This window comes from Larus michahellis, chromosome 3, assembly GCF_964199755.1.
Source record: "Larus michahellis chromosome 3, bLarMic1.1, whole genome shotgun sequence".
NCBI classification, from domain to species: Eukaryota; Metazoa; Chordata; class Aves; order Charadriiformes; family Laridae; genus Larus; species Larus michahellis.
Window position 1 is genome coordinate 82,094,516 of NC_133898.1, and position 15,195 is coordinate 82,109,710.

The 15,195-nt window shown below is 47.1% G+C and overlaps 1 protein-coding gene across 1 annotated transcript in view; it reads left to right on the forward strand.

Annotated features, from left to right (window-relative positions):
- Window positions 1–15,195, forward strand: part of SCML4 (Scm polycomb group protein like 4) — a 70,486-nt gene that overhangs the window by 16,009 nt on the left and 39,282 nt on the right. The window contains exon 2 of the mRNA XM_074578330.1: window positions 11,079–11,293. Within this exon, the coding sequence (XP_074434431.1) occupies window positions 11,093–11,293 (201 nt within the window). The 5' untranslated portion in view covers window positions 11,079–11,092. The remainder of the gene's footprint in view (window positions 1–11,078; window positions 11,294–15,195) is intronic.

Below are 15,195 nucleotides of genomic sequence, written 5' to 3' on the forward strand. Positions count from 1 at the left end.
AAAGGCTGGGCTGGGGCACCATCAGCCAGGTTGATGGGAAGCAGATTGCTGTCCTACCAGCGTTTAGGGGGTGGAAAGTTCTTTCTCATCCTGTGCTGGATTTAAATCACAACCATTTCAGTGTGCGTGGGAGAAAGTCACCAAGCCAGTGCCCTCGTATCCAGTGTGTGAGGTTGGGATGGAGTCACCCTGTGATGAATACGCACAACATAAGAGAGCCATGACAGCAGGCGACGAGAAGCTAGGATCTCACATTGGGTAACAGTCTGTCATTGAGGCGCCATCTCCTTGTAATAGAGCACCCCTTTTTATAAGTAGAAAAGGAGGACAGCTTTCAACCTTCCCCACTCTGCTTAATATTAGCATCCTCCCTAGCTTTCTTCCAGGTTACTCCATCTAACTCTCCCAAGACAAATCTGCAGCCCAGGGGCCAACCTTAGCCATGTGGATGCAAGCTCCGCTGCGCCCATAAGCCCTGGAGATGGGCATTAGTCCTGCTCCTCTTTTATTTAGTAGTAGTTGTAGTTACAGGGACTCCTGCTCAGTCCTGACTGTGATGGGGATCAGAGTTCCATGCTCCCATGTGCTGGGGAGCGCTCAGGCAAGGGCACTGAGTCTGCCTCTTTTGCTGCTTTCCAGCTCTGCCACCCGAATGCAGCCTCTTTTGCTGCTTTCCAACAAAAGTTTTGTTTCACCTGGCTCTGTAATGCAAAATGCTCACTTAAACAAGAATTTTTATACATTGTGGTTTCCAAAAATTCCCAGCCAGCTCTCATTGCAGTGTGCACAGGCAAGTTGGGATATGCATCCTGAATCCTAGCACATCTGCATGTTGGTGGGACGTTGGTGAGACTTTCTCTCCACTGTCTGTTGCTATTTATTTTCCTCCATCACCTCCACATTTCAGAAATACATACGAAATCCTCCTCAACTTGTCCTGTGCCAAATGCACCTGAGAGGGATTCCATGTGGTGAGAGGACACCTAGCTCTAGAAAAATGAGAAGTCTGGGGACATTGCCACTTCTCCCACTGTCTGCCTTGAGTACACTGACCTTCTGTGAGTTAAGTCCTTCTTCCTGCTACATACAAATGTCAAAATCTTTTTTGTTTTTCCTGCAGGAAGGGCAATGCATAGCTGGTTCAAGAAAACATTGGAAGCAGTTCAGGGAAATTATCTAGATATTTGGATCCTTCTTTGAACTGAGCTGACAGCTTTGTAAGGCTCATCCATTTATGGCAGACACTGGTTGAAGATGTCCCATAAATGTAAAATCTATAGAAGACTTGGGGGGGAGGGGGAGAAGAAAAGGCAAGCAGTTAAAAAAGAAAAGGCTGGAGTACTGCCAGAGAAGCGAGAGGGAAAAAATATGAGTATCAGCCAATTACAGACTCAGCTGGAGAACTGAAATGGCCATAATATAAATGTTGCTCATTTCACATTCATTTGTTCCAAATCTTTGCCCCTGAAAATTTAACAGAGAGCAGAAAGGATCCGTGGCTTATGGGTGATGAAAGCATATGGCTTCTGCGCGAGACACAGAAGATGACAAAGTAACTGTTCAAAAGAGAAGTTGGGGCTTTCTTTGCTGGCCTGAAGGTTGTAGATAAATAAGATATTGCTTTGTGTGCCTGTGGTTCAAGAAGGGTTAGCTTGTTAAACGCGCAAGTACCCCGGTAACAAAGCTAATGGCAAGAGGGGACTCCTGGAAAGCAACCTGTAAATTACACTGGCAAAGTGTGTGATCAGAAACAAGGGTGTCTCAACCAGCAATCGCTTGGCTGAATATGTGAAACAGGACCTGTGACAATACAAAGCCCAATTTAAGTTTAATTGCTGGTGCAGAATCCCTCAGCCTCAGTTTTACGGGCCAAAGCCCTATCAAGGATACAAACATTCATGCATTCACAGAAAGATCTGTTCCAGTGTCATCTAATTAATTAATAACAGAAATCCTGGCCATCTTTGAATCTCCAGCATTCAGGAGTTGAGCTGGGGAAACCGAGGCTGGAGGATCTTGGTGCTGGAAATCACATCTGGGGGTTTAGGGAGAAAGGAGAGATCTGCTCTGCATTACAATCCTCCTGCTCACTGGAAAAGTCACTTGGTGACAAGACTGCGGATGGCCAGAGGCAGGGCAGTGGGGAAGTAAGTGGAGGGCCCACGGGAGGTATATTCTGCTTATGGCAGAGCTCCATCACACTTCCCTACACCCAGAATGATGCTGGTGCGGCATGAAGCATCCCATCAGCCTCCTGAGCAGAGGGAGCGTAACGGGCTGTGGAGGTGATGGGAGAGAGGATCTGCCTCCTTCAGAAACTTTGCAGCCGGTCAGTGTGGAGGGGAGGGCTCCCAGATGAGGTGGGGACGGTGAGGAGATGAAATAGAGGTAGGCTGATAGGAAGGCTTGGCAAACAGTAATCCTGAGATTGCAAGTCTGCAGGAGTGCAGGAGTAACTACTTGTATAATAAATACCAACCTTATAATACTCAGCCTTCAGCCTCAGCCTTCCATTCTGCCTCTCCAAGCCTGCAGAGGAAGTTTTGCACGGCTCCTGGAGTGCTCTGCCAGCAGCCCACTACATTTTACCACCCTCAGGATTTCAGAAGAGGGGATTTTAAGAGGTTCTTTTTAGCAAACTGAAATGGCACCTCTGCATACCCAGATGCTGAGGCAGGAGGCCTCGGGGTAGTGAGACGAGGGACTCAAGTTGTTTGGCTGGGACCTTGTCTTGCAAGAGGTAAACCAGTCTGAGGCAAAGACCTGCAAGAGGAACTCCACCCTCTCCTGCAGCTTGTCCAGGTGGGAGACAATCCAAGCACTGTTTTTCTTCTTGTTTCTCTGCAATATCAGAAGTGGTGCTACTAGCTCCACATAAGAGAGAGAGAAGGAAGGAATTGCCTTTGTTTTCTCCTTTTTTTCTGCACATTTGGCTTGACCACCCTCAGCAGAGCGACCCTTGCCACTCCCGTGGCCTCGGCGCATTCATTTTTCACATCTTTTCTTTTGGTGCTCTGCCCACGCTCGCTCGCTCTCTCTCCATAAAGTTTCATTTCCTCAATTCCCCGCCACAGGCTACTCGTCTGCAACAAAACCATCAGGCCAAATGAAGAAAGGTAAGATCAGGAGGCAAGGCTGGCCTCTGCTGCTCCTGGGGGTCCCATTCTCGCCGGGGTTTTCAAGTTCTTCTGGCTCATTAAGCAAACCTGAGCGAGAGGGGGCACGCAGCTACTGCTCTGCCTGCTGCCACCAGGGTGCTATCCTTCAAAAGAACACCTCCTCAAGGACAGCACTGTCACTGCTGCTGAATTTAACTTAACAAAAAAAAAAAAATCAGACTGTAAGATGACACTGGGAACCATTTTTTCTTTCTTTTGCTCTTAGTAACAAGGAAAGGAACAGACACCCTCAATACTTTTTGTCTGGATTTTGAAGAATTCTGTGCTATTTCCTACCAGCTCCCTGCCCCTTCATTAAAGCACCCAGACCAAGAGAAGGAGAAGAGGGAAGGGTACAGGACTGGACGCTGCTTGCACGATGCCTGGTTCTTTCCTGTCCTAATGCAGCGACTGCGAAAATACCAAAAGCAGCTCTGCAGGACCTGCTCGCAGCAGGCGGAGACAAAGCCTGCTGCAGGACTTCTTCTGAAGGGGCTCTGCCACTCGTGAGCCTGGGGCAGCCAGCAAAGCACCCATGGCAGAAACATTGCTGGGTTTCTGCTGCACTGGGACACGTTCGCAAGAGAAAAAAAAGATGTTTTCTTGTTTGAACGCGGTTTGATTTGGATCCTCTGTCAAATTTTTTAATAAAGCGCCATGCAATTGCTATTGCAGTGTAACCTTCAGTGCACTTTGCAGCTGGAGACACGCAGGTAAAAAGGGCTGAAACTAGCTCCAAAGAGAAATGTGCTATTCCCCGAGACGCGAATAGCCGAGCAGCAGTGTGCCAGCCTGTCCAGCCTGGCTGCTGCACCTCCTTCAGTTCCTGTGCAGCAGCCAGCGAACAAACTCAAACACGGAGCAACTAAAAGAACAGCCGCAGGTAGTTTCCTGAGCAGAGGAGAGAAGGATGCTTCGTTTTCTATAGATTTGTGTCCTGTAACTGCCTGATTCTGGTGTCTGGTCTGATAAGAGCTTTTCCCAGCGTTGAAGCTTTTATATTCTGTCTTCTGCTCCCACTGTCTCTTAAGGTGTGTGGCCAACACTGGGGGAGCGCAACTCAGGGAGCACATCTCTGTCTTCTACACATTTCCACTACACCTGCAAACCTTTGCACCAGTTGCTCCGTCAGGTCTGTTTGAAATGAGTCAATGAGTCCAAAAGTCATATAAGAATTGAATGAGACCACGAGTTTGTAAACACATGAACTCTTACTCTGCAGGAAGGTAGGCTTAAAAAATTCACACCACGTTTTTGCCATGCGTGTCTCACCCACGGAATGACGGCACTGAAGGAGAACTTGCCCATCTCGCCTGCACCATCTCCCATTGTCTCTCTGGCTGACATGATGGCTCCAGGGCAAGGTAGACAGAGTCTATGCAGTGACGGATGCTGGTGTATGCTGTTTGGGATGCTGCTGCTACTTTCAGTTCCATCAAGGAGAGTTAAATCTCTGCTGTGCTGCAGGCATAAAATGATATATGGCCACCAGCTTTATCAGAAGATTACAGCTCATTAGAAAGCCATGTTTTTACAGCCCGGAACAAAACTACATTCACTCCTCCTTGTATTTGCTTACAGGCTTTGCTGTAGCACTGCTCTGTGTAGGGAAGACTCACAAATACCTCTTTTGAATACCTAAGGATCAGTCTCCTTGGGAGAGGCTCCAAGCAGAAGAAAAGGTGTTTGCATTTTCTTCAGCCTTTCCTAAACTGCATGTGAGAATGTTTAAAACACGGGATACGAATGTTTAAGACACGGCAAAATTCAACTACTCCAGGAACTAAGAGAGGAAACACATTATTTTGGCCAAATGAGAGCTACCGAAATATTTGCTCACTTTTCCTTGAGAATCAATGTGTGGCAGTGGTTGGGATATGGGTGATGGGAGCATGAGGAGCCTGGACCCTGCCATCAGCTGGCCTTGTCCCCAGCAAGTCGCTTCGCATGTCTGGTTGTTTTCCTGCCTCCTGGAGAAGATGCTGTGGGACATGTGGGAGAAGCGAGACACTAAAAGGGTAGGAAGTTCCTCACTCGGGACCTCACAGGGAGGCAGGGACAAGGTCAGGAATCTCAAGTCTTTCCTATCTGTGAAGCTTGAGTTTTCACTTCCAAAGAGGCAATGATTTCTTTTGCAATGCAATGTACTGTTAACCAGAAATATCCTGAACACAGGATAAAGCAGAACTGGTCACTGCGGGTAGGCACAAGTGGCCAAGGGTGGGATACACCTGGGCACTGTAGATATCTAGGTATGAGGTTCCTTGCTTTTATAAACACAAGAATTATGTATACATAGTACGTGATTAACCTCACCCTATTGTTGTGAATAAAACAGACAAGTCAAACCCAACTTTTAGAAATGCGATCAGTTAAGGATTACGACACCTTAGCACGGGTCTCTACAAGAAAGTAACAAAGGTCCTATGATCATCAAATCACACCTGGTCAGTGGACCCTAGAGCCACTGAGCCCACCACAAAACTACATCTGTATTTGTCCATCTGAACGACTGCATGCCTTCAACCATATTGGCTAGATCTCCACTGATACCACGGGACGTCAGACATCCATCACACACAGACACCTCTGTATAAGAGTCTGAATGCAGGCATTTAGGTGTCTTAATCTGCTACTGAATTATTCCCTATAGCTAACTCTGGTTGCCTAAAATAGCCATCTAGTGCCACCTGAGATGACCTGAGGTGCCCAAGACATTTTGGCAGATGTGACACAGGGTGTAAGAGAGATCGCATCTGAAATGATCAGAGGCACCTGTACTGAGGTCACTGATGAACAGAGGTTTGAAATTAGGTGGATATAAACACAATCTCGGTTCCCAACTACCACAGATATTTGTGGTATTTGTTTCTTTAATGATTGGTTTGGGAAAATGGGCCTTTCTACTCAGATCCCACTGGCTGGACAGTCTCAAGGGTTTTATGTAGAAATTATCTTCCTGAGGTCAAAATGGGCAAAAGCGTCCCCCAGAGAAGCAGCTTGTTCTCACTTCAATCCCCAAGGCAATAGGCAAGAAAAGAGAAGAGCTTTGCAAGTCCCTGTAGAAGAACTTCATGCCAGGGCTGAAAACTATCCTGACCTTTCTTTGAGCAATGGTGAGATGGGTGCTCTCATGCAACATTGTTAGGCCATCACATCCAGGCATGCAGAGAATATTGGTTCAAAGCTTTTATTAGCAAAAATTCCTACTGTCTGCTTCACTAAACACTTACCTTTCATGTACTATGTTGTACTGCTTTGGTATTCATGATGAAGAGATGTGTAATGCCTCACGTCCCTGAATACTACCCAAGAGGAGCACGCAGATATAAAGCTTTGCTTCCAGATCAGGCAATGCTGCTGATTTTGCTCACCTACTCCACAGGCCGTCATCTCTGAGTGCTCACAGTCAAAGGGCTGCCCTGTGTGCACAGAGAAGGGAGGGGAAAATAGTCCTGTTACTGGCTGAAAAGTATCCCCTCCCTCCCATTTAGTAATGTGATGTTCCCCTGCAGAGTGTGCTTTCCTGAACAACAGCTGAAGGAAAGATAGACAAGATTACAAGAAGTTTATACCTTTTCCACATACAGCTGTTGGGTATGTAGATCTGGGAGACATGAAGCTCTGCAGGGGTCAACTGTTGGAGGCAGGACTGCAAGTGCTGGCAGGGACTCCTGGATCAGAGTCCTTCTGGAGCTGGGACCAGTGGCTGTACTGGGAGTGAAGGGCATTCTCCTTCAGCCGCTGCGAAACGGACACATTTTCTACTCAACTGCACTTTTGCACCTTCCTTTGGCTTAAGGCATGAATAGCTTGTTCCTTCCCTATGCGTCATCCCTGTGCCAGTCCAGGCAGGGGTTTGCATGACACCTGGTGTAAACCAAGTCTAAATGATCATCCTCTGGAATTACCGGTATAAAATTTAATGTGATATTTTTACCTTCAGCCCTTGCAGTTACTGTAGCACAGGTTAAAAGCTGCATTTATTGCAGGTGTTTATTTTTATTAAGAATGGATCTTTGCAGTCCATCAAAAATACTCAGCTTGGGAGGAAATGCACTGTAGCTCCCTCCACTATCAGCTACAGTTGCTGGCACGGTAAGCTGTGTTGCTAATCATACAGCGTCTACAGCAACACATGATGCAGGGCAAGCACAGTGCAAAGCACGGGCTGTTAGAAACATCCTACAGGTCACCGGTGTTGGTCTCAGGCATGTCTTTTCTCTCCACCCCTGGCTTTCCACAGGGGCAGACTGCTGTGCACAGGATGCTCCTCAGGATCCTCTGAAGTCATGGTAGAACCTCTGCTGCCCAGGGGGGACAAGATCTGACCCTTCCCGCAGCTCTCGCCTAGGCGCTGGGGTGGGAAGAGATGTTTCCCTGCTGCCTCCTCTCTGGGATCTGATGGGGCAATGCGGAAGGCAGGGTTGGGAATTAAATTTCCAGATGACAATGTTTGAGAGACAAGTAAGGAAAGGTTACCCTGTGTCTAGCCCTGCATTAAGTGATGAGAAGCCACAAATGTAAAGCAATTTCCTGCTGTTATTTTTAAACTAAGAATGGGAAAGTGATAGACCCAGGTCAGACTGAAGCTGCAGCATCCCCAGCTGTCCAAAGCCAGTGCCTTAGGAAAAGTACAAGGACAGGGCAAACGCATACCGATTTCCCTCCCAAAATACTCCCGGGCTAGTTGTACTACAGTGATTTCCTGAACTGAGGCGGCGCCTTTGCTAGTAGCCTGCAATTTGCTTCCTTGAATTTGCCCTTAAATTGCATCAAGTTCTCTTAACTTGCCTTGAAGCCACCCAGCTTTCCAGCCCCTGAGCCGTGGGTCAAGCCCAGGCTGTGTCAGCGGTCGGAAAGTCCTTCCGAGGCAAAACCCTGACTTCGTTGGGGGGCAATCGGACAAGTCCTTGTGTCCCTCTGGCCGACCCGCAATTTGACTGCCTGTTTTTCCAGCCTACCCAAGAGCTTTCTCCTGGCTGTAAGAGGAGGTCGTGCTGTCACCCCCCACTGTCAGACAGAGGCATTTTTTGCTTCTCTGCTGTTTTCCGCCGCTGCTGGGGAGCACACTTGCCTTCCAGGATCTGCAGCAGCGTAATGCAGTAAATGCCACCAAAGGCGCTCTCCATTTCCCTTAGCACACAAGACAGGAGAATCAAGTCATGGTTGGGCTTGTAATTAAGTGTAATAGCAACAGCTTGTACACTGCAGTTGGCTTCTTGTCTTTGCTGTATCAATTCAAATACACTACACTGAAATCATTTGGTGCACAGTCCAGTTGGGTCCCATGTGTCCGCGCATGTGGCAAGGAGTTTTAAGAGGTTTTGCCAAAGCACAGTGCCACAAGTCTCAAAAGCAGAGACAGAGGACAAAAAAAAGAATTGTGATTGATAATATTTAGTGTGTTTCCTGACCACCACGTGTTTCATACCTTACCAGCTGCAAAAGAAAGCAGCATCTCAGTCAAAGAAGTGCTTTAGGTCAGCAGCTCTTTTGCTTCGGGAGCTGTTAATTCTCAGTTTCTGAGGTGCCACCACCTACCTTTACCATTGAAGGAGAATACAATAAAGGCGACACAGCGTGGTGTTCGATGCAGGACCGTACCTCACAGCTTCATGGCCACCAGTGGCCACCACTGTAGGAACCGCTGCTCTTCCCCAAGCAGGGAGCAAACCTGGGCTGGGCTTGTCTGTTCGCATTGCCAGGCTTTGTTTAAAGCAGACCGAAATGCAAAGCCGGAAGCAGTAGTCTTTCATAGCGGGTTTTTGTGCCAAATCCAATGTAATCCTTGCATTTCCCTTCCCTGCTGAACTCCCTGCCCGCAGCCAGCCGCTAACGTTAACATCCTGGGGACATTTTGTTTTGGGAGGTGGAAGAGGCACCAAGGGTGTCCCTCAGAAAGCACTCCAGGGAGGAAAATGCACACTGCTGAAGCCAGAAGGAAAGTGGTGATGCTCAGGATAGACAGTGCTTTTCCATTTGACTCCTGCTGCGGTAAGCCTCGTGCTTTTAACCCTGAAAGTATGACTCTCTGCAGTCACACGAGACTTTCATTTGGGAAAAATCAGAGCACGGTGGCGGGCCTTCAGGTGGTTCCTGAGCTGGCTGAACATGCCTGGAGAGTGCAACCACAGCGGCCCTGGACAATATTGTAAATTAGGTACTGCAGGTTTGCTCTGATCTGATGTTAGACATTCAGTGTTTGCATGAGAGTTTTAGGCAGCTGATGATGAAGACTGGAAATTTTATAGTCAATCTATAAGTCCTGCCATATGTAATGGATCTGCCTGAACTGAGCAGATGCCCCTGGTGTTATTAAGAAACCTCAGGTTTTAATATATTGCAAATAAATGCATTTACTGGAGGGTAGGACTGGGAGCTGTCTATTTTTTCTGATCCTACAGCAGACTGTGTAAATTATTGACCGGATAAGCCAGAGAAGTGAGTTGCTTGTTAGTCAGTCATGCTTACAAATTTTTAACGAGGCAAAATATGTTTGCCTTTGAAGCAGAGAAACCCCCAGCTGCAGACACTTGTCACCAGAGGCCCCTATCAAGTGGTACCCTTCCCACCATGTGGGTGAGCAACCCTGATTTCATTTTCCAGCAATGTCAGCTCTGATCAGTCCGATCACACTGCCTTCTGAAATTGTGAGATTTGAAGTGTGGTGAGCAATTTGTAGATTTTACCATTTGTAGATTTTGTAAAAATTCATAGTTGTTTGTAGTAAAAAACCAAACCTTACTTGCTTTATGTTTTTTGAGCTTAGAGGATGCTCATGGACCACATCTTTAGGCTTTTCTCTGTAGCTGAGAGGGCTATGAGTCTGCTCTGTAAAAACAGAGAGCTGGGAGTCTTCCCTTATCACTGGCCTGAGGGAGCATGAAATTGAAAGCGTCAGCCATCGCAAGGCTTATCATAAAAGCATGGGAATTGCTTAGACCCTTATGTCTAGCACTATATTCAGGCAGGACTGGGACTAGTATTCTGCCCACGCGCAGGAAAGCAGATGCCTGGACAAACCAACATTTGAAAACATATTTCTGCAGTTGGGGTTTTTCTTAATTGACCTTCGTTAGCATCTGACCCTTGCCAGAAGCTATGAAGAATGCTGTATATTCCCTTGGCACTCCGGGTATGGTTGTATATTTGTTTTCTTTATTAAAACCTGGACAGAGGAAAATGGACCAGATTCCACTCCATTACCCCTGCTCAACTTCATCAGCTGTATGGAGTTGTGGCAAAATAACGGCTTTTGATGGAGTACATCCAAAAGCCCACTACTAACATGCGTGGTAACAGATGCTATTAAATTGCAGAGAGTAAATGTTTGGCAATTCTCCTCTAACGCGGCTACCTTGTGCTGGCAGCCTTGTGGTCCAGTTCTGCCTCCCCGCTCAGGAGTCCTGCGGAGGGAAGAGGGAAGTCCATTTTGGTATCGGTAGCACTTCCGAGGTGAGGGAGGATTTGCAGAACCACAGAATGCAGGAAAAAATCAGGTTGGCAGGGACCTCATCTACTCCAAACTCCCTCTGAAAGCAGGCACCGACTGATGGGTGCAAGCTCATGCCTTCATCACACTTCTCTGCAGGATGCAGGGTTAAGGTGGCTGTTGTGGGATTCACCTGCGATAGAGACCTCACCACCTGAGCCAGCTCCCTGTCCTGTATCCACGGTCAGCAGAAAGAAACGGGCATGGCAAGGGTTTTGTCCTGCTTTGGAGAAGCTGAGCCAGCTGTGGTCAGGTGAATCCCACCCAGGAGTGCACATCTGTGGCATCTTTCTTGCTGCTTGATGATTGATGGTAACAATGAAAATGACAGTATGAGAAAACTGCCTTTGGATGAAAAACCTAAACTTGAAAAATAAATAAAAAGCTCTTTTCTTTTTTTTTTTCTCTCCCTTATGGTTGATCAGCAGCCCCGGGACAGATGAGCCACCAGTCGTGCCTGCCTGCCAGCCTGGGCTCCGGGGAGATGCAGTCCCCCCGAATGGCGGGGAGGAAGCGAGGGCGGCCCCCGCTCCAGCCGGCACCCATCAAAGTGGCCGTTCACAACCTCTACTCAGCCCCAGCCGGTGCTCTGCCAGTCGTGAAGATCCCAAAGAAGAGAGGGAGAAAACCCGGGTACAAGGTAGATAACGTGTTTTTTCACAGCCCTTCTCCACCTCCTGCTGGGTTTAATACATTTTCTCCTAGAATTTCAGGTGAAACATGGGAACAGAGGCAAAGTTGTGCAAGCGTTGGGCAGAGCAATGCAAAAAAAGTGAAAGGAGCTGGTTTCTCTTCTACCTGAGCTGGTGAAAAAAAGAGGGAATCTATTTGTTTAAAGTTTACAGTTATTTCAATTTGCGTCGTTTGAAAATAACTTGTGTCCCACAGTGTTGTGTGGGCTGCACAACGCTGCAGTAACACAGCGCTTTGGACCTAGGTGGCTGGGCGGTTGATTGCTGTTGCCCCCTCCTCTTCCAAAGGGAAGTTTTTCCCCCTGCTGGGTGCCACACGTGCCTCCTCCCCGTCCCCAGGGACTCAGCAGGGAGATGATGGCATCCCTCCTTGGGCAGTGAATCTGGGATGATGTTATTTCTTAGCGAGTGACAGCAGGTAAAAAACCATCCTTTTATAACCAATGGCTTAAGTTTCTGGCACTCATGAGCTGTAGCGTCCATGGCATCTGGCCTGGCGCCGTTTATTTGCACTATAGGATTCGCACACCGAAGCGATGTTTTCTGTGAGGCGCCTCTGTACGCTTTGCGCTCAGCTGAAGTGAACCCCTCTCCATCAAAAACACTTCCCCAGCGTGAGTCACAGATTACATTTTTTTTGATGGGGAACTCTAGCTTGATTTAATTAGCTCGCTAATTGTATGACTTTCAGATACCATGAGACTTAAACGCATTTTAAAAAATGACTCCCTGCCCAAATGGCAGGCAACCAAATTCTTTATAGCAACCAGATAGCTGAATTATTACAGAACAGATGGAAAGATACTTCTGAATTTTTAGCAAACTAGGAATTTACAGCCTACATTTAAATTTATTTTGACCGAGATGTGAATAACAGACATTTTTAATCACATGCTCTTTATAGACAGATGACCCATTGCCTGCTTTCATTGATATTAAAGCAAATATCTGCGTTTTCCTAAAATGATATTTCATCACGCTTCACCACCAAGCAAAGTCCTTTTCCTCACTATCCTGTTTATTTTTTCACAGCTTTGGTTATAAAATTTCATCAGCTGTTTTTCCAAAACCAGTTTTGTACCTGATGTGGAGCTATTTGCTGTAAAAAGCTGCATTTTCCCCAAACGCAATATTCTTTCTGACTGTCTAAATCTCTAGGAAAAATTCTATCCTGGCAGCCAGGGGGGGGTTTAGTAGATGGTTGGGGTTTATTTCTCCAGTTTTAAGTGAGGGGCAGCCCCAGAGAGCTACCTAGAAAGCCCATTCAAGGGAAGGCTGTGTTGGCATTGTAGGGGGATTTGTGGTGTTAGAGGATGTCGGAGCAACACGTGCGCGGGCAGCACTGCAGCAAAGACCACCACATCCCTTCCAGAAGGCAACAAAATGATGGCCCCATACGAGCAGCCCAAGGGCAGTTTGTCCCCCCAGTGCCACCGCAGCAGCTCCTGCCTGGGGAGGTGGCCCCAGCCCCGGGCGAGCAGTTGGCTGGGACCTTGCAAGCTCCTGCCAGGCAGGGTGGGCAGCAAGAGTCACCCTGTGGAGGACGGCGTCTGGAGCGACAGTTTCCATTACAGGGCATAGGTTCCCCTGCTGCCTTAGAAGTCACTATTAATGGTGACAAATAAGCAGTCAGGATTCGGACACACTGGAACTGAGATTGCACAGACAACCTTCAAGTGCCCTGATTATTCACCTGCCTTGTGATACAGCCTTGGATTTCAAGGTTGCATACGCTTCTCTTAAGGTCACCCGCCTCATTCACTGCAAAACGCTCAGGGGATGTAGGAGGCTGCGTGCAGACTCCCCTGCATCCTTTGCTGTGCGGAAGAAAGGTATTGCATGACACAAGAAGAAAAGGTGGGAAAGGCCTTGGACTGTGTTTTGCCTTTGCCAGCACAGCGCTGATGCCTCTCTGCTCCACTGACTGAGCTGAACCCTGACTTGCCTTGTGCTGAGCCTCCTCACCTGCAGCCAAATGCACAGAGGGGTAATGCCAAGGACCCCAAAGTGTGTGCTCTGAAGCTCTGTGCTTCCCTGGTGCAGGTTTAATGGCACCTTTCTGCCCAACCGTTGGAAGACCACACTGCAGGACCAGGCACTCACCTTGGTGCACATCTGCATGCACATCTGCAGGGGCTGGAGGTGGTTTTCTTTCCAGCAGCAAAGGCTTTCATGTCCAGGAGGTGACTCTGCCCTCCTGGCTGGAAGAACACAGGTCCATGGGGATGGGGTGAACCTCAGCCTTTTCTAGCAGGGCAGGGGACAACCAGTACAGGGGAACTAGGGGCCATAAAGATGAGGACCTGTGTTCTAAGTGGTTTGAGAAAAGTACAGGGAAAGTTTGTATCTCGGTTCATCTTGTTTCTTTCCTGTATATTTTATTGCACAAGTTGGCAGAGAACTTATTCAGAAGAAAAAAAAAAATCTGGGAAATGTTCTTCCCTCTCTTTCACTTATTTTTGGTGTGGAATGACAGAAATACGAGCTAGATGAGTCCTGATTGCTCGAAAGGGGTGTGCAGATTGTAACAGAAACTCCAGGACTCAACCGGGTCCTCCGCAGCCGCTGTATGCTCAGACAAGCCTGCAGCAGTCATCAGTGGCATGAAAGCCCGCATTCTCTCTGCACCTAATGCACTGTGACTTTGGCAAAGTAGATGCACTTATTTTCTTCCCTAAATCTCTGATTGGCTTTCTCTGATCTCTTTTCCATGGTAGAAGGTCCATAAGAGCATGGGGTTGGTTGTACATCTTGTTTTAAAGCCTTTTAAATCTCATGCTGTGTATATTAAAACTTATGCCATTTGATACTCAAAAGCTGATTCAAATGCCTTACCATGGGGATTTCCCAAAGTGCTCTGACAGATTTGCTCTGTCTCCTTTTCTCTCTTTCTCTCTCTCTTCTCTTCTTCACCATTTTTTTTTCACTTTTATGCATATGTGCTCTCTACTGCCAAGCTCTGAGTCAGTCATCTGGTCGATCGGGTTGGCGTTTTGATAGAGAAGAATCAGTCCAAGAAAAGACATCTTTAAATTAAATACTTGGAGATCTACGCTTACTGATATTCAGGGGCTACTCAGGGTTTCAGTGTCCAGAGGCATTTAAGCCCTGTTTGCTACTGTATTGTCTCCTCTAATCAGGCATTGTTTTATTTTGATCTAATGAAGGCACATTCGTTGCTACCCCTAATAAAATGGCATATATCTGTATCCAGAGGCTGTAGAGCACATGCTGTTGCAATTAAGTTTGCAGTAAACTGTTCGCTAAAACAACAAACTGCCAAGACGGGGCTTCCAAGCCAGAGAGTTTACACAAGTCTTGCCCTCTGTTTATTTGCTCTTGAACATAAGCCTGCCTGGGCCTCCAAGAGCCGGGGAACAGGCAGAGAAAGAGGTTCTACTGGGCAATGTCCCATCTCCACCTCCACTGGATGGTGATTGTTAGGGCAACGCACTCTCAGACGGTGCACGAGGCTCAAGGGATGGAGGTGAGGGGCTGGCACTTGTGCACCTGTGTTTGGGGCAACAGGGCTGTGAACTAGTAAGGACATTAAGGAGCCAACATGCAAGTCAAACAGAAGTTATTAGGTCTGCTGTCTCCAAAATAGTATCTATATAGGTGTATGCATGTGCGAGTGCATATATATATATATATTTATATATATATGTGTATGTTAATATATATACAAGTATATATGTATGTCTCTATATAAATGTATGTATTTTTATATCTATGTATATACTATGTACAAACACATATGTATATATGCATTTATTATATATGCATATATGCATATGATCAAAAGCAAGCCCAGAAGCCTAGCACAGGGGCTACCTGAAGTTTCACATTG